The sequence below is a fragment of the Gopherus flavomarginatus genome, chromosome 7, assembly GCF_025201925.1.
Source record: "Gopherus flavomarginatus isolate rGopFla2 chromosome 7, rGopFla2.mat.asm, whole genome shotgun sequence".
Taxonomy (NCBI): domain Eukaryota; kingdom Metazoa; phylum Chordata; order Testudines; family Testudinidae; genus Gopherus; species Gopherus flavomarginatus.
Window position 1 is genome coordinate 63593296 of NC_066623.1, and position 25748 is coordinate 63619043.

The 25748-nt window shown below is 40.5% G+C and overlaps 1 protein-coding gene across 1 annotated transcript in view; it reads left to right on the forward strand.

The window, feature by feature from the left end:
* Window positions 1-25748, forward strand: part of HMCN1 (hemicentin 1) — a 316507-nt gene that overhangs the window by 279350 nt on the left and 11409 nt on the right. Inside the window, exons 86-104 of the mRNA XM_050961493.1 lie at window positions 787-868; window positions 1554-1823; window positions 2647-2817; window positions 2977-3147; window positions 4295-4465; window positions 5696-5866; window positions 6598-6768; window positions 8452-8622; window positions 9826-9975; window positions 10209-10346; window positions 10670-10791; window positions 12439-12676; window positions 14381-14443; window positions 15225-15344; window positions 15519-15653; window positions 16173-16286; window positions 16669-16794; window positions 17741-17869; window positions 24815-25165. Of these exons, the coding sequence (XP_050817450.1) occupies window positions 787-868; window positions 1554-1823; window positions 2647-2817; window positions 2977-3147; window positions 4295-4465; window positions 5696-5866; window positions 6598-6768; window positions 8452-8622; window positions 9826-9975; window positions 10209-10346; window positions 10670-10791; window positions 12439-12676; window positions 14381-14443; window positions 15225-15344; window positions 15519-15653; window positions 16173-16286; window positions 16669-16794; window positions 17741-17869; window positions 24815-25165 (3064 nt within the window). The remainder of the gene's footprint in view (window positions 1-786; window positions 869-1553; window positions 1824-2646; window positions 2818-2976; window positions 3148-4294; window positions 4466-5695; window positions 5867-6597; window positions 6769-8451; window positions 8623-9825; window positions 9976-10208; window positions 10347-10669; window positions 10792-12438; window positions 12677-14380; window positions 14444-15224; window positions 15345-15518; window positions 15654-16172; window positions 16287-16668; window positions 16795-17740; window positions 17870-24814; window positions 25166-25748) is intronic.

Below are 25748 nucleotides of genomic sequence, written 5' to 3' on the forward strand. Positions count from 1 at the left end.
CCCGCCCCACCGTTGTAATTACTTGTGCCCCTAAATCCTACATTTGAAAGTTCAACCTGGTTAGCTCCCCACCTCCTAATATGCATGTTCAAATTTCATGTTCATGATTTGCACATTCAAGTTTAGAAGCTGCAGTTGAAAACATGGCCTTTATAAAAGGTTTTAGGAAAAGCTTCTAGATTTACAAATGTAAATAGTTGAAGAAAAAAACCAGACATTAGCTTAGTATTAATAAAAGTAAAATGTTCAAATTGCTATTAAAATTTTTGGTTACTGAGTAGTAACAATAGTAGTCTATAGTCCTCTTTGTATCGCTACATTTATAATCTATTTTATATGCTTACACATCCAGCACCATACTGTATAGGAATCTACAATATTAACAAGCAGATGGTTTTGACTAAGGTGACTTGAAACCTACCATATACGTTTCAGAAAAAGACTGTCTCTCAAAAGGACATAAGCAACATTGGAAAGAATTCCATGTACATACTACTTGGATGCAGTTCTCTTGTTTTTCTCTCTATCCTCACCTGCTTGTAACAAACTCCCATCCCAGTTAACCTTTTAATTCAAGTCACTTTTGGTGTAGTTTAAAAGACTGGCAACTTATATGATAAACTTTTCTGGTAGTTGTTAATTAGTGATTTCCCTCTACTTCTTTAAGGTCTGTTGCATGCCATACTGTACTGTAGCAAACTCACTGGCAGGAAACGCACTGTGAAAAGATTAACTTACTCTGTTTAGGTTGATAGTTTATATGATTACTTGTTTATTATCCTTTAGAATGAAGATGCTGGTGACTATACATGTATAGCTACAAATGATGCTGGCGTGGTTGAGCGCAGTGTGACACTAACGCTTCAGAGTAAGACTCAAATCAGATATCTAGTGCTACAAGAGTAGGGCCAGAATATGACTTTGGATACATGTGTGCAAGTCCCTTTGTAGTTTTGGGAGAAGACAATCAAAATTCACCAATGGGAATTGGGCACCTCACTGCTTTTCTGATTTTGGCATATTCTTGAGGGCAGAACTGGGCTTCAAATTAATTCTTACACAAATAATGATGGAATTTTAGAATAATTTTTTTTCTGACAGAATTTTCAAACATCTCTTCTCCATTTATAACTCAGAGAAGAATCAGACCTTTTACCTCTGTTTTTGTTTCCTTGTGTATACAATGAGAATAATATCTACCACATTTAGGTATTGTGAGACTTAATTGAAAAGTGTTTTTGCACTACTGATGATACTAGTTGTTTGTAGAATTGGGCCTCAATCCTGTTTGGGGCCTGTGTGTGCTACCACAATACAAATCACAATACCACTGTCATTGTGTATTCTGGGTCATGTTTAATTTCCACCATTGACCTTGTATTTCTCAAGGATCTCTGAAGATGTATAATAGTAGTTAATGCCAAAATTAATGAAATAGGATTTCATGCTTTTTCTCAGACCAAACCTCTATGCAATGAAAAAAATGTCATCTGCTCTTGTAGCCATTTATTGCAGAATGCAGTGATGCTAAAACAGCCTCTCCTCTCTCTTAGGTCCTCCAGTTATTACAGTTGAACCAGTAGAGATGATGGTTGATGCTGGTACCACAGCAATCCTGAACTGCCAAGCAAATGGAGAACCTACTCCAACCATTGAGTGGTCCCGCCAAGGCCATCCTATCCTCAACAATGACAGAGTGACTGTCTTGTCTAATGGCTCCTTGCGTATTGTTGCAGCACAGAAGGAGGATACCTCTGAATATGAATGCGTGGCTAGAAATCTGATGGGATCAATCCTTGTCCGAGTGCCATTCACTGTCCAAGGTAGTACACCAAAGTGCTGTCTAGTGATTACCAAATTGTGAGATTCCAGCTTTAAAACAGAATAACTATGACCAAGGTTTTATATTCCTTATATTTACACGTTAAGTCTAGTGGGACATGTCAATGTATCTCTTCTTCACAAAATTTTGTACTTTTGTTCCACTTTCTCAACTGTCATCATCCTCAGCATGCTCCCAAGACAGGCATCTGAGAGTGAAGGAATATGTAAAAGCATGTTTGGACTCTGGGGGTGTGAAAAGCAGTGTGAACCAAAATGCTATGCTGTAACTGCCCCATGTGGACACTGTGAGTACAAATGAAAAGATTCCTACTTCATATTAATGTAGTCCTATTTGAAGAGTTAATGCGAACTCTTTAGTTTGCACCTGCAGCGTCTGCACGGGGAATTACACCACAGCCCTTTGGTGCACAATGCTCTTCAGACCCCTGTAGTGTGAACTGCAGGGCAGTTTAGATATGCCCAAAGACTCTATGATAGAGATGATCCTGAACTGAGATGCTGCCTACAGAGCACATTCCACAACTCAAGTTCATCTTTAATGTGGGAGAATAAGTGATAACCATGCCAGAATAACTGAAGTATTTTCTCAACTAAAGCATGAAGAATTCTTCACTAATGATAATGTGATGCTATCTGGATACCTAAGGGTAGCCTCTGAACTTGTGTAGGGTTATTTTGATCTTTTTTTCTAGAAATGCAAAAATTTAGCAGATCTTTTAACACAGCTGAGAAAGTATATTCCTGAGCCTGGTTGTATAACACACACATTATAAATACTCAAATGTAATTTTTCCACTGCAGTGCATGGCCGATTTTCAGAATGGTTTGAATGGCGACCATGTAGTGTAACTTGTGGTCAAGGTGTTCAGAAGAGGATCCGTCAGTGTAACAACCCTCTTCCTGCAAATGGTGGGAGGCATTGTCAGGGGCGAGATACAGACATACGCAGCTGCCAGAACAAACTATGTCCAGGTAGATTTCTTTAATGAACTCATACAATGTATGTTAAACAGATCTCCATGTGACACCACCCTTTCATTGTTTCTGCTGTCTGGAATTCTTTGACTTATCGGGGAGAGGATATTTTCTATAATATATCTGGTAAAACGGTGCTTTTTTGATGTTATGTAGTGGATGGCAACTGGTCAGAGTGGGGGTCTTGGGAAGAGTGTTCGAGAACCTGTGGACAAGGTAACAAGACCAGAACCAGAACTTGTAGTAACCCAACCACTCAACATGGTGGAAGACTATGTGATGGCAATGCTGTGGAATCAATCATGTGTAACATCAGGCCTTGTCCAGGTGAGAAGAGTGTGTTCATTATAAGTTGCAGATACTGATCTTTAAAACTTTTCAGTTTGGTATCTCTTCTTCTCTAAAGTCCACATACTTACCTCTTTCACTTTGAAATCATTTACAGGAGGGGGGAAAAAGGAAAAAATGACATTCTGTTTGATCTATTTAAAAATTACCTGCAATAATTGAAAGGTTTTCAATTTACTGAAATGGTCTAAAATTTAGGTTTTTAAACTATGGAGGTGAGAGTGGCTTATAAAACTGACCATGAAAAATATTTTCATAGGATTTTTTATATTGATTTTAACATTCCTTGAAGTGTTGGCAACCTAAATACATCAGCTTTGTATGTCGGTGCAATAAAACTGACCACTCTAGTCCCATTGTCCAAAGTGGAAAAAAGATTACTAAGCAGCATAAAAGGTGCAAAGTAAAATACATTCTTTTGGGTTTAGTCATTTAAGGTATTATCTGTGTCACAAGTAATGTATGTATTTTCTTTGACAACGTCCCTTTAATTTTTAATTAGGATTTTCTCTGCTTAGTACATTTGAACTGGATAGGTCTATTCATTATTGCCATTTTTCCTACTATTGTCTCTCTCCCTGGGTTTCTCTGATACTGTGATGCTGTACTTTGATCTACTGAGACAGTTTCCTGTAGTGCCCTACAAAACCAGTTCTAACTGCTGGTCTCTGCTGTATATTAGCCAGTGGGGCTGCTGCATGAGCTATATAGCTAGCAAGCCCCTTTCCCACCGAGATTGTGTGGCACTACAAGACTGTCAGATTCAATGATTTATGAAAGGAAACCAGCAGGTCTGATCCCAAGGCTACTTCATTCACCTGGCAGAATCACTGTTGTTCCAAGTTTGTGGTCAGGTGAAGTAATGTTTTAAGGAAACAAAAAGGAAATCATTAATATCTCTCTGGAAACTGCTGATCAGTTAGAGCTGTTGTTCAGGGAACAGATTTTTCAATGTCTGATTCAGAATATTTTATTTATGGACAGTGTGTAATGGAGAAAATGGACTTATAATAATTTTACTGTGAATACTTCTCAGAGACATCACTTTCTTTTGATTTGATTTTGAACTTCAAGTTAAAGCCATTCTGTTGTTTAAATGTAGTTTTTGTTTGTGCTGTCTTGACAGTGGAAGGTGCATGGGGCTCTTGGCTGCCATGGGGACCTTGCAGTGATACTTGTGGGAAAGGTACTCAGACCAGACTGAGGCTGTGCAATAGCCCTCCTCCATCATTTGATGGGTCATATTGTGAGGGGCCTGATACACAGATGCAGGTCTGCCACAAGAGACACTGTCCAGGTAAGAAGCATAAGATACAAACAGAAAATAAAGGACTAGCTGATTTGTTTCCTCTCAAAACTCTACCTAGTTTGTACTTAGAATTAGTATAACTGCTCCATTTGTGGTGGCAAATACTGCAATCCCTCATAAAATCAGTATTTAGTTCCTTGTTCCTACTCAACATTCACTATGAAAAGCGTTAACAGTCACAACATATGGAACTAGCCCTTCCCTCCCAATCCTGCTCTTCCCTATGTTTCCATTCCTGCTTCTTGCCATTATGTAAAAGTAGTATGTAAATCCTTGGCAGCTAAGCATGTAATTTCTGCAGATCTTCCCACCAGGTCTAACTACCCTTCATTATTCATTAATCTTCCACATCTATATGTGGACAGGAAAGGTTCAATTTTCAAAACACTCCCTTAATATAAGTTCAATACAGGGTAACTGGGTGAAATTGAATGGTCTGTGATATCCAGGAGGTTAGACTACATGATCTAATGGTCCCTTCTGGCCTTAAATGCTATGAATCTTGAACACACACAGTGCCATGTCCTGTGCTAAATCTCTGTTCTACCCTCTTAGGCCACGTGAATAACGTAGCTGAAGTCGAATTTCTAAAATCGAGGTACTCACCAGTCTAGATGGCGTGGCATCGATGTCCGCGGCTCTCCGTGTCGATTCCGGAACTCCGTTCAGGTTGATGGAGTTCCGGAATCGATGTAAGCGCGCTCGGGGATCGATACGTCGCGTCCAGACTAGACGCGATATATCGATCCCCGAGCAATCGATTTTAACCCGCCGATGCCGTGGGTTAGTCTGGACGTGGGCTTTGTGGTGAAAAGGAGACTTGAAGCTGTACTAATTGAGTAGCTGAGGATTCCCTTTGGATGACTCAGCATCTCCACTGACTGACTGCTACTGACCATCTTATTGTATTGGTGATTTCAGTTATTACATATCCTCCTTGTTTGACCTACTTATAGGCACACAAGAATTTTGGGGAGTCACTGTGGATGGACAGTCACTGCAACTATTATGCTAACAGGTGGATTTTAATTTAAGTAAAAAAGTAATGGCCCAGATCCTGTTCTGGGTTACACTCCTTGCAGTCCTATTGTAGTTCAAGGGGTGGCACAGATTGTCATTCAGCACACTTAGTGCAATATTTTGCTGATACAATTATGCTAGATTTGATTATTTAAAAAGTGAAAGTTTCATTGTACAATGTCATCAATTTTTAACCAGTGGATGGAAAGTGGGCTGCCTGGGCCAGCTGGAGTGCCTGTACTGTATCCTGTGGAGGAGGCACCAGGCAGAGGACAAAGGACTGCTCAGACCCAGCCCCTCAGTTTGGAGGGCACAAATGTGAAGGAAATGACATACAGATTGACTTCTGCAACAGTGACCCTTGCCCCAGTAAGTGTTTGGGTTGACTGTGGGTTAGATTGTGCCTCCCCGCACATGGATTCTCAAAGGGTGTTTATGGTAATAAGGGGAAATGGAAAAAGCCTTCTTCCTCACCTTGTGCCCTGGCACAGAGCACTGACCCAATCCTGCTTCAAGCAATGAAAAGTGGGATTTGAACACCAGAAGCTGCACTAGACTCCCCAAAGGAGGAGGGGTGAGAGGAAATCCATATCCCCGACAGCCTCTTCATCAGTCAGCATAGTTGCACCATTGGATAGGCCAGGAGTTGGGGAGTAAGCACTGCTAAATGACATAGCAGTGGTAACTGTTGTATGAGCTCCTGCAGCAATGTCAGGAGCAGCGTGCTTCCATGAGCTGCAGGCAGTATCTTTAAGCCACAATCTTGCTATTTTACACCACAGTCAGTGTAATCTCCTTTTTCAGTACCTCTCTCCATTAGATATTTGACTTATATGCTGCATGCTTTCCTAAAGTAGTAAAGCACTGAACTACAGGGCTCAAGGGACTGTTAATATACTCGGTGGAATAGCCCTGCAGTGGAAAAAATGACTTAACTGGATGCTTAACTCTTGCATTTTTTAGCTAAAAGAGTAGTAAACTTGGAATTGTGTGAAAAATTTCTCTTCAGAAAATATGTTTTCTCGTTTAACTGTTCGTTGATTTCATATCTGCTGTCATTAAGCAGAGTGTATGTCAAGACTTTTATTTAAAATTTCCAGTTCATGGCAACTGGGGTCCATGGAGTGGTTGGGGAACTTGCAGCCGAACATGCAGTGGAGGCCAGATGAGGAGATATCGGACCTGTGACAATCCTCGCCCTGTCAATGGTGGAAGAGCATGTGCAGGGGCTGACACGCAGATACAGAGATGTAACACTGACATGTGCCCTGGTGAGCTTCTATGGTAACAGAAGGCAATAAATAAACCTCCTCTAACATTCTTCAGAGACCAAGATGTATATACTATGCAAGCAAGAAAGAAAAAAGTTCTGTAATTATGTCCAACTTCATAGAAAGATCTAATCCAGTCTCACTGGGTTCTTATTAAAAAAAATTAAGTGTCTGTCACACTGAAAAGATTCCCCCTTTAAGGGTTTATATTTTATATAAACCAGGGAAATAAGCATCAAAAGACAAATAGCTTGTGAAAATGAAACCCTTCATACCCCCACCAATTCTTAATTCTCACACTAATGACATTTTACAGGGGATACCAGTGACCTTTTATAATGTATTCCAGGAGCAAGTCAGTACATCTAATAAAACCTAAACCAAATCTAGTTGCTTTCTCCTGGATAGCTAAAACATGTCTTTTTACCAAGCAGCCTTATATGGCCTGATGCTCCTCTTATTTCATCAGTTCTATACCCCACTCAACCCCACTGAGTTCCACTGAATTACCGGTCAAGCCCCGTGATTTGAAACCTGTTATCGTGGCTCAGATCAGTATTTACAACAGTAATTCAGAAATGGATTGCACTCAATTATGCCATGATATAAAAGATCTAAAAATATTTGATTTTTATTGATGTTTAATGTATTTTCCTTCTGTGTGGTACCCATCTGGTATTGTTTCAGTTTAATTGGTTATAATGATCTCTTTGGTCCATGTGAATGTTACCACTTGTGAGAAATGCCAGTGCTTGGCCCCATAGGTGGAAGACTCTCTTTTGCTCATTATTCCCCTTCAGTGACCGTCAATATGCTTTGTCCCTGACCACCTCTAGGATTAAGAGGGTAATTCAGTCTCCAAGCCCCAGTCAAATATTTGGAGTCTCTAGTGAGAGTGCCAGCAAGAATGACAGTAGATTTTGAATGTGGATACCTGCTTACTAAGATCAGGTCTGAGACCACTAGTTCTTTTTACACATGGCAACCAAACAGCTGCCAGGTGACAACAGCATTCAATTACTACCTAACTGAGCCAGTTTTGAATGCGACTCAGTCTGAACTCTTCACTTCTGCTCATTAACAGTCTTCTATTGTTATAGAGCCAAATCCACAAATGGAGGCTGGAAGCAGTCTCTGTCTCCAGCATTCTCTTGGTCTGGGATGGGAGTCCAGGCAGCGGATTCTCTCGCTGCAACCTGCCTGCATTGTGGCATAAGAAGACTCCCAAATCCAGCCTGTGCCCACTCTTTGCACAGAAGAGCCATGGTGTATTCCACTGGCAGGGAGACTCTGTAGCCATAGAGAAGGCAGCAAGGACTGCCCCATATTGTGCATATAATTTTCTTGGCTAGTTATGAGGCGTATATTATCAGTATGATGCATGGGGATTTAGTCACATATCTCCCTGCTAAATCCTCATCCATTGCACATTCCCAAAGGTTCTCTTCTTTTGAGTAAGTCTAATATATGGGCATGAACAGTTTCAAAGGTATTTCACTTTTTGGGGCAGCAGCCCTGCCTACAGAACTATCATTGAAAATGATACACCATCCTTGTAGCTGTTTGATTGTTTTTAAAGATGTCAGCTTTATCAACATGGAATTTATATTTGAAGTTCTGTTTGTAATCTGAAACATCTGCTACAAAAAGCCACTTGTTTCAACATTCTATCTTTGTTTATAGTGGATGGAAACTGGGGAACATGGCAAGCTTGGATCAGATGCTCTGCTTCTTGTGGAGGAGGGGAGCAGACCCGAACACGACTGTGCACTAATCCAGCCCCCTCAAATGGTGGACGTCCTTGCCCAGGAGACTCTTCACAGCTTTCCAGGTGTAACATCCAAGCATGTCCAGGTATGTTATTGCAGAGACTGAATACTAAAGCAAATGAACCAAAAAAAACACCTAGTTTATTATTTATAAATCTTTCAGTAATGAATAAGCCTGTCCATTCAGCATATCCTTTCTGCAAACATGTCATAGCACTTACATAGAATCTGGTAACCATTCACTGGCAAACTGTAGTCAGCTGAATGCTGTTATATGCTGAAGCATTTAACAGTTTTCAAGAGGAATTTCTGGAGGCACTTTTGATCAATTAAACTCAAACCCCGCAGTGTTTAGAAGGTTTCTGCTCGATGACTGCATTGTTGAAAGAAAAAAACATATACAATTTAGGCAGCCAGTCATATAACATGACAAGAGAATAAATAATAGTCACATTGAACAAGGTGTAAAACTGAAAATTGTTCACCTGAGCTATCAAGAAATAAATATATTTGCACAAATGCAGGCTGGTTCCCAAATGGTTCATAAACAGCAAATGGAGCTATGTTTGCAATGGTTAATTCAATCAGCTCTGATCTCTAGTTTAAGAAATAGTGCACAATAGTGAAACGATTTAGAACAACTGTTCTAGATGTATGATATTGTGAGATTAAATCTGAAAGTGATATGGGAAAATCACTTATGCATCCTCAAAAGAAGAGTGCTACACTAGTGAAAAGTTCTGTTTAATAATATTACATTTTTTAAAAAATTAGAAAACACGTCTCTCTTTATGAATACATTCTGTTTTGTCAGTTGCTGTTTTCTAAAACAGAGTAGGAACACACAGAAGTCTTGCTTGACATCTGGTATGACTAATAGACTCCAGTGTCCTGGCCAAATAATTACATTCTGTCTGCCTGAATTCCCCAGTAGTTTCAGTTGTTTAGTTGTACTTTCTTACCTGCTGTAACCTGTTGTGTAGCATCAGTTTGCACTGTTCAACAATTGTTGCTTTTTCCCCAGAAGTGGCTGCATTTCAGTGGTCCATAAAGTAATCCATGTGTCATGATTTATACATCAGCTTACATTTATAAATGGTCCTGGTATCCTTATGGATATGAGGTGCTATGATTATTAATATTATATGAATAAACATTCCATAAAATGTAAGTCCACATGCACATAGAGAACTTTGTGTTCTCTCAGAGCACTCAGTGCTAGTCTTGAATATTTTTCTTTCAAAATAGAGTTTTCACACATGGGGTATTTTTCCTCTTCCCCCAACAGGTGGGCCTCCACGTGCCAGAGGAAGTGTTATTGGAAATATTAATGATGTTGAATTTGGAATTGCTTTCCTGAATTCTACAGTAACAGATAGCCCTGACTCTGACACTAGAATAATACAAGCAAAGATCACAAATGTCCCTCGGAGTCTTGGTAAGTCAGTTTGCTTCCTTGAGTTATAAGTAAACAAAGGAATCTTCCTTAGGTTTGTCAATTTTCAGTTTCCTTTCATTAAGGCAGCATCCAAGATTTTAAGGAATTGGCATCAATTTTTCATGGGCAGGAGGGAGGTGGAGATCTTTTAATATATTTAAATTCTCTTTACATCAAGAGAAAGGAGGAGCACACAAAGGGCATTTTTAAAGAAGTATGTTATTTCTCTTTAGGTACAGCAATGAGGAAGCTAGTTTCTATTCTAAATCCTGTTTATTGGGCAGCTGCAAAGGAAATTGGAGAAGCAGTGAATGGATTTACTCTCACCAACGCAATCTTCAAGAGAGAGACTCAAGTGGAGTTTGCAACTGGTTAGTTAACAATGGGACACAATCTCTATTTGTATGTGACAAGCATAATACAAGGTTGAATTGCTTAATAAATATCATTTACCATAGTTATGTTTGTTCACAGCAGCATGTTCTGGATAACTAGCTGAATATGAGGCTTTATAGCCTCACTTTTCCTAGTTTGAATCTGAGGATTAATATAGGGCAAAGTAGTGGTTATATACAAGAATGACATGTTAGCATAAACGAACATGGTTCAACATGGACCTAATTCAAATACTGTGCAGTTAACATAAATCATAAATCATGATAGATTACAAATCAATGTGTGTTAAAATTCACAGGAGAGATTTTGCGAATGACTCATATTGCCCGTGGTATGGATTCAGATGGAGCATTACTGTTGGATGTGGTAGTGAGTGGCCATGTTCTGCAGCTACAGTCCTCAGCTGATGTTAGCGTGAAGGTAAAATTGGTAGCAAAAATGACATCTCTGCACTCTTGTTTCAGTTTTGTATTTTTCTTATCTGACATATTTTAATACAGCCATCAACAGCACCATAAGCTATGTTACAGTATTCTGACTTATTTTTATGATTGGCTTGGACATGTGAAGGTAAGGTGTTTTTGATTATGATCAGATCAGTCCCTCCTCCAACATGAGGTGAGGCTTTACTGCTGTCAGGTAGATGGCCTGTTTTATCTCGCGCAAAAGGCTGATCGGCCAAGCTAGATTCTAGACCTTTCTGAAGGTGGTGCTAGTCCTCCATTTCGCCCAACCCTGGCAAAGTTTTTGTAGAGTATTATTCACAACTTGTTAGCCACGACACTGACAGGCTGGCATCTATGCATTCCCTACCTTCACAATGTCCTCAAAGGTTTCTGTCACAGGTCATCTGCAAGGATGGAGGCTAGAGCTGTGGCTAGAGAAAACATGCTGTGTTGGGTTGCACAAAATCTCGATGATTTAATTTTTCCTATAATGTGGCTGTGGCAGAGGTAAGGAAGACCTTTTTCTGTGCCGTAGCATTAACATCTTGTCCCATGAAGTTGTCCATAATGGTGAGCACTCTAATTACTCTGACTTGCCTCACTTTTCTTACAGAATCAGCTTTTTCTAAACGTGAGGACTTTCCCATACTTTTTTTTCCCCAAAATGATCAGATACAGACTGGTTTGTCTGGCAGTCTTCAGAGCAAGAGGTTATAATCTTACTGCCTTGTCTGTTAGTTTCATCTTCTTGAAAGAGGTCTGCTAGTACTCATTGACTCCACTGTTCATGGCTAGCGACAGGGCATTCCACACTTCTGGAACCCCTTCACTCCATCATCCCACTAAAGTCACTATTTAACACTTCAAGTCTTAACTGCTTGATCAAGCCATGGAAGATTTTGCTTGGATTAACAATAGGGATTGAGGGTTTAATTATGTGTCATGGATTTTGTAACTGGTTTTTATCCTGAAAGAATTAAAAATAAATAAATAAATGTAGCATCTGCATGTGCTTGTTGATGGATAATCAATCCAAATATATAAATACTGGGTATAGTAAATAAGGATGTTTAGATTTTTTTGACATTTTGGAACAATCAACTTGCAGCGCCCCAAATATTTATAGAAGTTTCCTTACTGTGGTGTAATACTTCTGCAGTAAATTGTTTAGTTAGCTTATCATTTCCAGTAAACTTCCTAGATTATTAAATAATAAATATTGTGTGGTTGCTAGTAGCACTTCAGACCATAAGAGATCTTGTTATCAAACCAATCAGGACCTCTTATGGTTGTCAGGGTGTGTATGGGGACGGAAGTTGGAAATATGGTCATACAGCCACCATCATTAAAATCAGGATCCACTAATTGCTACTAGACTGTGGCATCTCAGTTACTACAGTTATTTCCCTCACTAATAATAGGGACATATAGTGGGAGCCATTAAAATTCAACAGTTATAGTAACTGAAGCTAAATAGCCATGTGCCAGCTTTTTAAAAAGCTCCTTTCTCTAGATACATCTCATGCTATTTAAAAACAAAAAACCTCTTTTGCAGTATATTAGCTGAGCCAGAGAATCCAGTTGCTGGTACCTAGATCTTGATTTGTGATGTGTATTTCAGGATTACACGGAAGACTATATTCAGACTGGCCCTGGACAACTGTATGCCTACTCTACACGGCTCTTCACCATAGATGGAGTTAGTGTACCATATACATGGAACCACACCATTACCTACGATCACACTCGAGGAAAAATGCCATTCCTGCTGGAAACACTCCAGGCTTCCTCTATTGCAACAGAGTACAACCCATTGGAAGAAACACTAGCTTTTAGAATCCATGCTTCTATTGTAAAAGGTATTGTTTGACTCTCTTTATTAATGAAAAATGTATCCAATTTAGAATAAGGCTTACTTCAAAGTAAAAAGATAATGTGAATGAAGACTACTGAGAGAATAGAATATCCTCAACAGTAGAGTATGATCTTGGAAGAGGAGGCTATTGAGACATTGAGATGTTCAGATTATTTTGGTACAGATATACACATGTTGATGGCACATGTTGATGTTGATGTCACTTTCAGTTTGTTATATAGCTATGTATTTATTTTATACCTCTGATGTCCACCCCTGCACTTCCCCCCCCAATTGACTTTTGCTGGGACTATTTATACCTCTGAACAGTTTCAAACTGCCTTTTTAAAAAACTGAAAGAGAAAAGTTTGGTTAAGAGCCTCTAAATCATTCCTAAAATTGTTCTTCTGTAAAATATTGGAATGTTCAGAAAACATAAACGATGTGGTGCGGTATATATAGGCTTTATTGGCTCTGGTTTGGGATTACCTGCATTTTTAAGAGCTGATGTGACAATAGATGGATAGAAACAAGCCTAGTAAAGCTGGAGAATAGTGACTTATCTGTAGTCCTGGTGGATCTCAGTACAGCCTTTAACCTGTACTGCTCCAGTGCTGACTGTAGCCCACTCTGTGCTTCAGGCCAAGAGAAGGAAAAGGAGGAGAGGAAACTTTTTCTAGCTGGTTGTTATTTTTTAATGGCAGTTATTTAAAAGCTTCTCAGAGGTTCAGAGTATTAGAAATCCTGGTGGAGAGGGATTAATATAGGTAGAATGCAGGCAACGTAGTAAAAGATGCACTATAAATGCTGGTGATAGCAACATGAGAAACCACACAAAACCTCAGAGTGAACGAGAGAAAGTGGCCCGTTGCCTTGCACCTTGTATAATCATTTACATCAGTGCAAAGTGAGTGTAAAATACTTCCATCCTGAACAGGTAGCACTGGTGCAAATGAGTATACAAAGTGGAGGGCAATGATGAATGAGGCCCAGAAAGAGACTCTGTGAAATAATGGGCTATTGCTATATTACCCAAAAGGCTCACCTGAAAGACTAAAAACCCGCAATGTTTAAAAAAAAAAGAAAAAAGGAAACAAAAACTAATTTTAGCAGCAGTGCTGCAAATAAAAAGGGTTAAATTCATTCACTGTAAGTGGCCAGCATAAGGCCTGTGCCCCTCGTAAATTCCACTTTAGGTCTATTAAAAAAGTCGGACTTTTAGGTGTGGCTTTATCTTTAAAAAGGACTTTGAAAAATGTCATTGCTGGGGAGAAAGGTTGGGAGGGGGGAATTTATTTAAACTGTCTCAGTATTTTTAGATCAGTTATTTCCTTTGCCAAAGTAAGATTTTTTTTTTCCTAATTACCAGCCCCAAACTTACCCTGAGATTTGAAAGTCAGTTTGAGGCTTTCTGTTTCATGCACTACTACTTGTAATAGAACTACTGCAGACTAAGTTGTGCCCCCAGATGAACCTGTACAGTCCTGTTGTCTTCAAATCATGCCTTCACTGAACAACTCATTATGGGAAATCAGTGAAATACAGTGGAGTCCCACAATGCCAAGTGTATATTTAGTTTTAAAGTATAGACTGTGCTACTGATTGAAATTACTTGGTTAACCAATCATTAGGCTGCAATATTTTAATCTTCTCAAAGCCATGAGATGGTCATATTTTTTCATTATCGTTGGCTTCCTTTGCCCCATAGGAGACCATAGTAATCAGTGTCCTGCTGGGTTTGGTCTGAACTCTACCGGGCCCTACTGTTCAGGTAAGAAAATGAAAACAAAGACAAAAATATAATCAAATACACTGCACACAGGTTGCTTTTGTACAGTGTTATTGAATGCGGTACATACAGAGTATGAATCACTTTTAAAATTGAACTGCTCAGTTCTATAGATCTAACTCAAGCAGAACTCCAAATGACAACAATATCAGACCCTATCTTTGTAAGTGAAACTGTCTCTTAAAAATAGAGCCTTAACTTGAACAACAAATATGTACTACATACACATACTTTTCACTCCTGCAGATTCCAACTCTAAAGAAATACAAAGAGACCTTTAAGAAACATTTGACTTGAACTGAAACTTTTTAAGGCTGTTGTTTTCTGCTGCACAGATTAATTCAAACCATGTCAATTGTCTTGACTGGCTTCCTAAAATACAGTGGGCCTGATTCTCTGCTGCAGTTTACTCCAGTGTAGCTTTACTGAATTTAATTGACTTTCACTAAAGTCAAACAGGTGCAACAGAAGGGAGAACCAGGCCTTATATGATTAGCATGCTGGTCTGATTTGAGAGTAATATAGAGATGCTTTACTTTCAGGGGTATCCTACAAGGGATTATATGACAAGTAAAACCCTACACTGAGCACGGGGTCAGCTTGCTGTCCCTGGCCATTGTACAGAGTGCATAAAGAAGGAGAGAACACTTTGTACCTTCTGTGAACCCATAGAAAGGCCTGGAAGAGTCTTGTCCTGTTCTATCACTGGGACACACATAGAATTCCATAGGTTCTTGTAAAATTGCTCACTTTTATTTTTTAGATGAAGATGAATGTGCAGTGCGAAATCCTTGTTCTCATGCATGTCATAATGCTATGGGAACCTATTACTGCTCCTGCCCCAGGGGCCTCACTATATCAGCAGATGGAAGAACGTGTCAGGGTAAGCCAGACTTCAAATGACATGCACAGACTGGACACAAGACTTTTTGCCACTAACATAAGAACATAAAATTTACTGATGGCATTCATACGTTATACCAGAATGGTTTATTTCTTAAGGTGCAAAATATATTCATTTACTGAACACATTTTTATTATTTGCACTTTATTGTAGATATTAATGAATGTGCATTAGGTGGACACACCTGCCATGCTGCTCAGGAATGTGAGAATAACATTGGCTCCTACCGTTGTGTGGTTAGGTGTGGAATTGGCTTTAGAAGAACATCTGATGGATTGAGCTGTCAAGGTGTGCAGTACTCTGACCTTAATTCTAATGAACTGACACTACTTTTATTTAAGCCATGTTTGTAAGTAACTTTCCCAAGAATGTCTTGGCTTTCTGGGAATAAGCTTCCTACTGATTCCTGATATCCACTTATGCAGAGGTGTTCTTGGATCGTTCTGGTAAGTGACACTTTATCAGTGACATTTTACTGTCTACATCTTCTGAAAGGAAAAATCCTACCCAGAAAAAAATAACATTCTTGTTACTGAGTCCTGTATGTGTTTTCCTTTGTTATGTAGTGAGGTAAGCATACTTTCCTGTATCTATTTCAGAAATTTTCACTCCTGTATCACTATGAAGTTCTTTCTCATGTAACAATCACTTGCTTGACTACTTATGGAGGGCAATATGTGAAAAGGAGAAGGCGAAGAACTTAGATCAAAGCAGAGCCTACAACATGAAATATACCAAAGCACAATTTGTTGCAAATTATTACAAGATCCACAGCTATAACATTTAAGGCTTTGCATTATTCAACAGATGTTAATGAATGCCAAGACTTCAACTCCTGTCATCAGCGCTGCTTCAATACCATAGGAAGTTTCCACTGTGGCTGTGACCCAGGATATCAGCTAAAAGGCAGAAAATGCATGGGTATGAAATGAAATATAGAGTCAGGGGAATAGATTTCAATGTAATATGTTAACATGATTCAAATGAAATTCCCTGTAGAAGATTGATGGTATATGCAACAACAAAGAATCCCCTGCTCTGTTGGATCCCTTTCCAAATCACGGAAGCGAGCTTTAACATTTTTTGAGTGGGCTTGCAAAACACAAGTAGACTCAGTGGAAATGGATAAATGGGCAGAGTGCAAGGGAAACCGTCAAATGTGCTTGATACACACATAAAGACTGTATGTACACATTTTTCAAAGGTACTTACCTAGTATAATTAAATTGGGGTTGCCTTGGCCTTTGGGAATAGAGCAGAAGAAAATCAGTTAACAATTTAAATTCTTTTTTTTAAAATTAAGATGTAAATGAATGCAGGCAGAATGTATGCAGACCAGATCAGCACTGCAAGAACACACGTGGTGGTTATAAGTGCATTGACCTGTGTCCAAATGGAATGACCAAAACAGAAAATGGAACATGCATTGGTGGGTACATTGGTTTATTTATCATATAATGATTCTGAAACAAAGGGCATGGCTAATATTTTCCAAAAATTGGTTCCTCAAAATACTCTCTAGCCATCTGAAGAAATGGCCTACATTTCAAAGGTGCTGTGCACCCAGCAGCACTGACTTCCCTTGGTTCAAGGGCATGCATACACTGTGATTTCTTGGTGAGAATTCATGTTAATTAGTGAAAGACATGTTACAAGTGGCAAGACTTTCTATCAGCCACAGGCTTCCATTGATCCCCTGTGGACAAATGGTAGAAGGATGTGTTTGTTGCTCTAGTCTCTTTTTTTGAGGAAAAACAATGGTTGGGCCCTTGAATTTCCTTTTCTCTCCCCTCCCCCTTCACTCTCAGTACTAGAAAACTCATGTGAGTGTTGGAGGCTGGGATACTGTGCCCCTTTTGGATTTCTATATGAACATTCTGCAGAATGTACCTGTTCTTCCTGAATACATATTTAAGGTTTTTTTATATCGAGATTACAAGTCCCTGTTGCTTATCAGGGTGCCTTTAACCATAAGCAATGCAAGGGGCCTTGTCATATCTCCATCTGACACCAGGGGGAGGCAGATTTCCACCTCAGTGTTTTGGATTTGGTAAGATTAAAAACCTGTTAATAATCATCTGCAAAATTTATAAAAAGATTGAATTATATAGACGCAACTCAGCTGAAAGATTGCTTATGTCCATCTCCATTCCCAGTATAATCCATACCCACCACTATCTGTCACACAGTTGGTGCAGACTGATATCCAATCTGATTGTCATAAATGAGAAATGTATTATGTCCACCATGATCAGCTATTTTGTGAATACAGGACCAGATCCCTCCCTGGTGTAACTCTGTTCTCTATATTTAGAAAGAGAAAACCAAGGCTTCAGAAAAACATGACTACTACTAATTAGCTCTGTTCTCTTTAGATATTGACGAATGCAAAGATGGTATTCATCACTGCAGGTACAACCAGATTTGTGAGAATACACGAGGGAGCTACCATTGCATATGTCCAAGAGGGTATCGATCCCAGGGAGTTGGAAGACCCTGTCTGGGTATGTTGAGTGGAAACCAGCCTACATTAATATCATTCCATGTTCTCAATTACTGCTTTTGGCTCCTCTTTGTATTGTAATAAACCTAGGGACATTATCCCTTTTGAAGGCTGTAGGCTATACAGTCTGTTGTGGGTACTCAAAATCCCCTAAATTAAAATTCAGTGTCTTTCATTAAAAAACTGCAAACAATTACTAATGACAGTTACTCTATTAAAGCATTTAATTGTACCAGTGTACAGTGCTTTCGGTCTTGGAACAGTGGTGGAGGGTGTATCTCATGTGTGCTGCAATATCCAGGCATTCTAGGGTGACTGTAGGAAATCATGGCAGATGTAACTCCAAATCTGTTTGCTTTAGTTAGTTTCTTTAACAATAAAGATGAGTATGTACATGCAGGCTGCACACTTGGGATCAGATTGAGTGATTTAGGCCTAGGTAGAGTGTGGCTTGGAGTTGGCCCATCCTAGGGGAATTCCAGCAGGGATTATGTGCTCGGAGGCATGGTCCATCCTAGAACTCACTCTGTGAGCAAGAGTGTGCACATTTAACAGTCCTTTAGGATGATGCAGTGTGTTACAGCTGTGCACCCCTCTAGGTCTCCTGATCAGCATGGAGGGAGGGAGATAGTGCCCTGCTGCTTTCCTGCCTCTCACTCTCTCCCTAAAGGAAGAGGGAAGTCCGTACATTCACTGGACTACAGACACTGATTATGTCTGGCTGTTGTGTATAGGGCACTATTTGTGGTAAAGGCTTCTTCCATAAATGGGCTCACCCTTCCCCCATGTATGCACAGGGCCAGGGGCAGTCTAGCCTCAAGTAAAAGAATTCTCACCATAACATTTTAATATCTTTAGCAGAGATATTTTAATGCAGTTTATTGGGCATCATTATAATGTCAGTTCAAGTGTATGAAACATTTCCACGGATACCAGTTTCTGGACTTCTACAGACCTTAGAATGGTAATAGGATCAAATTGATTCATGTTTTATATGGGATATTTAAAAATATGATAGCTTGTCTAACTTATCAGTGATTGTGAAAATGTTGGTGCATCACTCACGGAACTCTAACAGGAGTTTCAGTTACTACTACTATATGTCAGGTGTTGTCCATAGTAAGATATATGATATGATAGAAAGCTTGATAATTAAATGCTTAGTAACCATTTTGAAAACTTAAGTTGTTTGAAACAGAAAAGCCTAGATTCTTTTTAATACCAAAAGAAAGGAGTGCATTTTAGGGACTAATTGGAAAATTTAGTTTTACAAATTTAAAAGCTGATGTATTTTAGGGATTTTTTTTTTAATGTTCTGATCTAAGGCACCTGATATTCATGTTGCGTAATCAAAGGGATACTGTCTGGAATGCTTTGGTTTGCCATATGGTCAGTGCTCACCTGCAGTCTAAGCATGGCTTTGGTGTAATGCAGAACTGTGACTTTTTGCTTTTAATTTTCTACTTTGTCATATGTGCTGGTCCTGTAAAAATGGCTGCAATTCTTACTGGGTTTTTCATTTTCATCATTTACATATCTTCATACATGTCTCATCTGTAACTCATTGCAAAGGATAGAGCTTATTTTACAGACCAAAAACTGTTTTGCACAGGTAAGAAACCTTGAAACCTAAGTTGCAAAAACTGCTGTATGTAAAGTAATTAACTTCACAGAGTTTCAAGATTTCTTTACCCATATATTTTGTTTTTATTATATTTTGCCTCTTAATCACACATTAGAGGGTGCTGTCATGGTCTTGATCCTCACAGGTATAAATCAATTAAGCTCCAATGAACTCAGTGGAGCTATGCAGATTTATACCGCTGAGGCTCTGATCTCATTTTAAAAAATCCTTAGCTGTGTTGCTTATAACACCTGAAAATAATGAAACAGGAAGAATGTTTTAAATCAAATATCTTCTTTGACATTTATATTGTCTATTTTTTCTGCTTTTCATTCTGTTGGGAACAATGAAATTAACTATTTAGTTTCAGTTATTTATAGTTAGCATCCTTCCTCACTGGTTCTCCTGCACTAGACACTAGAGCAATACTGCAGACTTTAGATTTTCAACACTGCAAACAAAGATTTAAATCTCAATCTCAAACCTGAACATTTTGTAAGAATTTCAGAGAAAACAAACACATTTTTTTATCCTATGAGATTTTGTAAACACTTTGTGTACATCCTACCATCTTGCCTTACGTTTCTGGACAATGTCCCTTTTAAAAGACTAGCATCACTGTTTTCTGTCTGAGGGTTAAGAGCTGTATATCCCCAAAAGGGACCAAAATGACACCTTTTAGCAATATTTCCTGTTATTTTGAAGACTGATACGTGATTTTATGTAAATTAAAATTACACGTACTTTGCAAATTTATTATAACTTGTCTGATAAATTTAAAAAAACCTCTTTAAATAATGGAGGAACATAGAAGAAGTTTAATAGAGTTTTGTTATGGCTACGGATCTTAATCTCAGTCAGTTCTATTCATTCTGAGGGCTTAGAGATGAATGTGTTAGCAGATGTCTTAAGAAATATAGTATTAGCCAAAAAAAAAAAAAACCCAACCAGAAACAAGTCTTTAAAACAAAAGTCATTCTCCCATTACATTCTTTTCCTTTTTAGCATTTTGCTCCTTTATTGTCTCTTTGGCATACCGCTCATAACAACACTAATGAACAAAGAGCAGTTGCTGAGGACTTCCTCATAAAAGATGTGATATCATCCAGCAGTCACTGTCTTGTTTTACTCTTAATTGCCAAGTTACTTTAAACACGCATTCTGAGATTACTTTAGCAATGGCACCTAGAAAACCTGGGACCGAATTTATGCTTTGTGGCCAGGAGTGAAAGTAACTTAAAGGACTTACCGGTACACCAGAGTCCTGAGCGGGGCGTGGCCTCAAAAGGAAGAGGCGGGGCCTTTCAAGATTTAAAGGCCCTGGGACTCCAGCTGTGGCTGGGAGCCCCGGGACCTTTAAATCACCCTGGAGCTCCCAGCTGCACAAGCAGCTGGGAGCCCCAGGGCTCAGGGGTGAATTAAAGGGCCCAGGGCTCCGGCTGCCGCAGAGCTCTGGGCCTTTTAAATCACCATGGGAGCCCTGCTGCTGCTACCCTGGGATGGCAGGGCTTTGGCTAGGGCTGGATAGTGGCAGCAGGGCTCCAGCAGTGATTTAAAGGGCCTGGGGCTCTGGCCACTGCAGAGAGCCCCAGGCCCTTTAAATCCCCACCAGAGCCCGGCTCTCGGGGCTCCAGCAGCCAGCCTGCCACTGTGGGGAGCTTCGGGCCCTTTAAATCGCCTCTGGAACCTTGCCGCTGCTGGGGTAGCAGTGGCAGGGCTCCGGCAGTGATTTAAAGGGCTCGGAGCGCTGGCCGCTGCGGAGAGCCCCGGACCTTTTAAATCCCCACCAGAGCCTGGCTTCTGGGGCTTTGTCAGCGGGGCTTGGGCGGCGCTTTAAAGGGCCTGGGGCTCCCCGCAGGGGCGGGAGCTCCAGGACCTTTAAAGCCTCACCCGAGTCCAGCAGCTGGAGCTCCAGAGGTAATTTAAAGGGGCTGGGGCTCCCCGCAGCAGCTGGAGCCCTGGGCCCTTTAAATCACCACTGGAAAAGCCGATCCAGTCCGGCACGGCGTACTGGCCTGTACCGGCTTACTTTCACCTGTGTTTGTGGCCCCAGTCAGTGTTGTTAAGACTCCAAACCCCGATCCTTCAAGTATGTTAGTTTCTGTTATATCAAATGAATCACCAGTACATTCCCTCCCCCATTTTTAAGCCGTTCTTCCTAACATTTATATTGATTGAAAGTCATCCAAAAAGGTGAAAATTTCCTGAAATGTTCCTTATTTTAATACTATTGAAAAACCAGAGCACCTCCCCTAGAATTATAGACGTGTAGGACTGGAAAGGACCTTAATAAGTCGTCCAGTCCAGTCCCTTGTGCTTAAGGGATCTCTGCCTACCACAGATATTACTTAATTGAAAATTTTAGTTGTTGGGTGTATAGGTGTCAGAATCACAACTCATATGTCTGCATGTGGGAGGGATAGCTCAGTGGTTTGAGCACTGGCCTGCTAAACCCAGGGTTCTGAGTTCAGTCCCTGAGGTGGCCATTTAGGGATCTGGGTCAAAAATCTGTCTGGGGATTGGTCCTGCTTTGAGCAGGGAGTTGGACTAGATGATCTCCTGAGGTCCATTCCAACCCTGCTAGTCTATAATTAAAGAATGTGAATGTTTCTTCCATTCTCAGGGTGGAGGAACAAACTTTGGGCCTGATCCTGCAACTCATCACCCTGCTGCATGAGGACCTTTATAGTACTGCATGTGCTTCTGTAAAGCTATTAACCCTAAAAGAAAATGGTAACATTTTGACTAGGATTGGATTTGGGATCTTATTAAAAACTGACCAGAACCTTTGCTGATCTTGAACCCAAACTGATTTTTTGTCAAGCTTAGAAATCAAACAAATATTTGATAATGAGCTCTTCAGTCAGGCAGCTATAAGTGTAACATGATCCACTGGTTGGAAGTTGAAGCTAGACAAGTTCACTGGAAATGAGGAGAAGAATTGTAACAGTGAGAGTAATTAATCACTGGAATAATTTACCCAAGGTTTGTAGCAGATTCTTCATCACGGCCAATTTCTAAATCAAGATTGGATGTTTTAGTAAAAGATGTGCTGTAGGAATTATTTTGGGAAAGTTCTATGGCTTGTGTTTATACAGGAGGTCTGACCAGATATGGGGTGGGCAGACTATGACCTGCAGGCCGGATCCGGCCTGCCAGCCATTTTAATCTGGTCCTCAAGCTCCTGCTGGGGAGCAAGGTTTAGGGCTTGCCCCACTCTGGCATTCCAGCCAGGGAGCAGGGTTGGAGGCTGCTCCGTGTGACTCCTGGAAGCAGCAGCATGGCCTACCTCTGGATCCTACGTTTAGGGGCAGCCAGGAGACTCTGCTCTATACACTGTGCCTACCCCAAGCACCGCCCCCCATCAGCTGGGAACCGTGACCAATTGGAGCTGCATGGGCAGCACCTGCAAATGGGGCAGCATGCAGCAAAGCCGCCTGGCCATGCCTCCACGTAAGAGCCAGAGGGGAGACATGCTGCTGCTTCTGGGAGCTACTTGAGGTAAGCGCCACCTGGAGCCTGCACCCCTGAGCCACCCCTCCACGCCCCAGCCCTGATTTCCCTCTGAACCCCTCGGTCCCAGCCCAAAGCACCCGCCTACACTCCCACCTTCTGCCCCAGCCCTGATCTCCCTCCTGCCCTCCGAACCCCTTGGTTCCAGCCTGGAGGACTCTCCTGCATCCCAAACCCCTCATCCCCAGCCAGAACGCTACCCTTTCCCCCCCCGCAGCCCAACCCCTTGCCCCAGCCTGGAGCCTCCTCCTGCACCCTGAATTCCTCATTTCTGGCCTCACCCCGGAGCCCACAGCCCTAGCCAGAGTCCTCACCCCTGCCACACACACACCCTATCCCCAATTACATGAGCATTCATGGCCCACCATATAATTTCTATACCCACATGTGCCCCTCAGGCCAAAAGTTTGCCCACCTCTGGACTTGATGATCAGAGTGGTCCCTTCTGGCCTTGGAATCTATGTACATAAACAGTACTAAATGCAAAAAAGTTGATTCCTCCTGCTTCCATCCAGAAGTGGAAGTGCCCAAACAATGCCCAGAGAGTCTGTTGTGAGATTCTTGCTCTGCTCTGCAGACCTGAATTCTTTGTATAATTCAGAGAAAATTCACAAACTAAAAGTGTGGATTCTTACTCAAATGGAACTAAACCTCTGGACTTTTTGAAGGGTCAACAATCATTATCACTCACCCTAGCGTGGAAATTCAGTATTACAGCCCAGAAATCTCAATAACTTATCTCCTTCTACCTCAGTATCACAGCATGTAGAATGGACCTCATCTTCCCCTGTTACTAGAAATAGTGCTGCTACCAAGGATACACAACATATATTAGTGCCTCTTGGATTTTTCCACATACCTTTTGGGGGTAGAATCCTTACAGCTCCTTTCTCCTGTATTTACTCCCAAGGTACTAGAAGAACAGAGTAGTCTTGCCTGGAAAGGAGAGCTGGACATAATTTCCCCCATAGCCTATCAATGCTGCTCGTGGAGCATCCAGACAGAGTCTAAGAAATAAATCTAAATTACCAACAGTATGGGATTTTTAGTATGGGAAAAATCAACATTCAGTAAAGTCTGGGGTTTTAAATTTGACTTTCAGATATCTTCAGTCACTATAGCAGTGATACTCAGACCTCAGTGGTTCAGGAGGCAAATTAGTGATCAACATTACCCAAAAGAGCCACAGTCGTGTGAATTCATTGTTTAAATATGGTAGTACTCTAGTAAATTAAACAGTATGATGGGAGATATTTAGTTTATATATAATTCTCACAGCAAATAAGTTAGTGCAAGTTAATAACATAGTAAAAGCATCCTGATTGCGTGATTTAATTATTACCCAGTGTTTTAATATGTGCTGCAAAGAGCTGCAGCAGATACATTAAAGAGCCACTTGTGGCTCACAAGCTGCAGTCTGAGTATCACTGCCCTATAGGAATCACTCAGCCCTTGCAAGTATGGAGTGAAAGGAATAAACACAGATCCCCCCATTTCACAGCTACCTCATCCTTCAGACATATTGTGTGCTAAGCCTTAAAGGGATTTAATCCACACAGAATAAAAACTGAGTGCTACAGTCTCATGTCCTAACCAGTTTCATGGGAAGAATAAGATAGATTACTGTACATGGCAAAATAATGTACCCACTTTTTTTTGGCATTGGGCTCTGAATATTTTACTGACTTCAGGATCTCATTTATGTCCTCAGTTTGCTCCAAAGACTGATGTATTTTTTTCTGTATGTGTGTGTGTGTTTTTTCTCCCTTTTTACATGGTTTGTTGCTCTGGATCATGTCACATGAGCAGACATTAATGAATGTGAACAAGTGCCTAAACCGTGTGCATTTCAATGTGCCAACACCCCCGGCAGCTTCAAGTGTATCTGTCCAGCTGGACAACATTTATTAGGTGATGGGAAATCTTGCGCTGGATTGGAGAGGTTGCCAAACTATGGCACCTATTACAATAACTATAACCATGCTCAGTTCTCCCCTGTGAGAGACAACTATCAACCTCAACAGTATTACAGGCATGCCTCAGATCTCTACAGCTCCTACTCAGAGTATAGAAACAGCAGAATACCTCTCTCCAGGACTAGAAGGAATATTAGAGAAACTTGCCCTGGAGGCTATGAGGCACGAAATGACAAATGTATAGGTAAATGTCAGCCATATCTATCCAATTCTTTTGTCTTCACATATTGACCTTTCTTGTCGCTTGCTTCGAAGCATGATGGTATAGGGTTCCATACATTTTTTACTACCATGATATATTTTCAATGAGTTATGCATGTTTTTCCAAACAAGTGCTAGTAAAATTTTTGTGGAACCCCTCCCTACCCAAACGCCTCATATTTTGTTTGTCAACCGCTTGTATTCTCAAATGAATAATGTTTTACTATATTTCCTTTCTGTGGGTATTAGCCTTCCTTTGACTTTTTTTCCCTTTGAAAACCAACAATCGCTATGCATCCAGTTCTGAAAATCTTGCTCACATCAGACTCCCTTTGACTTCAGTGAGAGTTTGGCCTGAGTAGATTCTGAATAATGATTTCTGGACTGGACACTGTGGAAACAATAGCTTCATTAGTATGGACAGGGTAGTCACATCTGTAAGTGCAGCATAACACACACTTTAGAATGGTTTGAAATGGATATCATAGTTTGTGAAACAGAGAAGTGACAGCACTCTCTGCAACCCACTAAACATATCAGACAAACAAGATGCTCCGCAAAAGGTC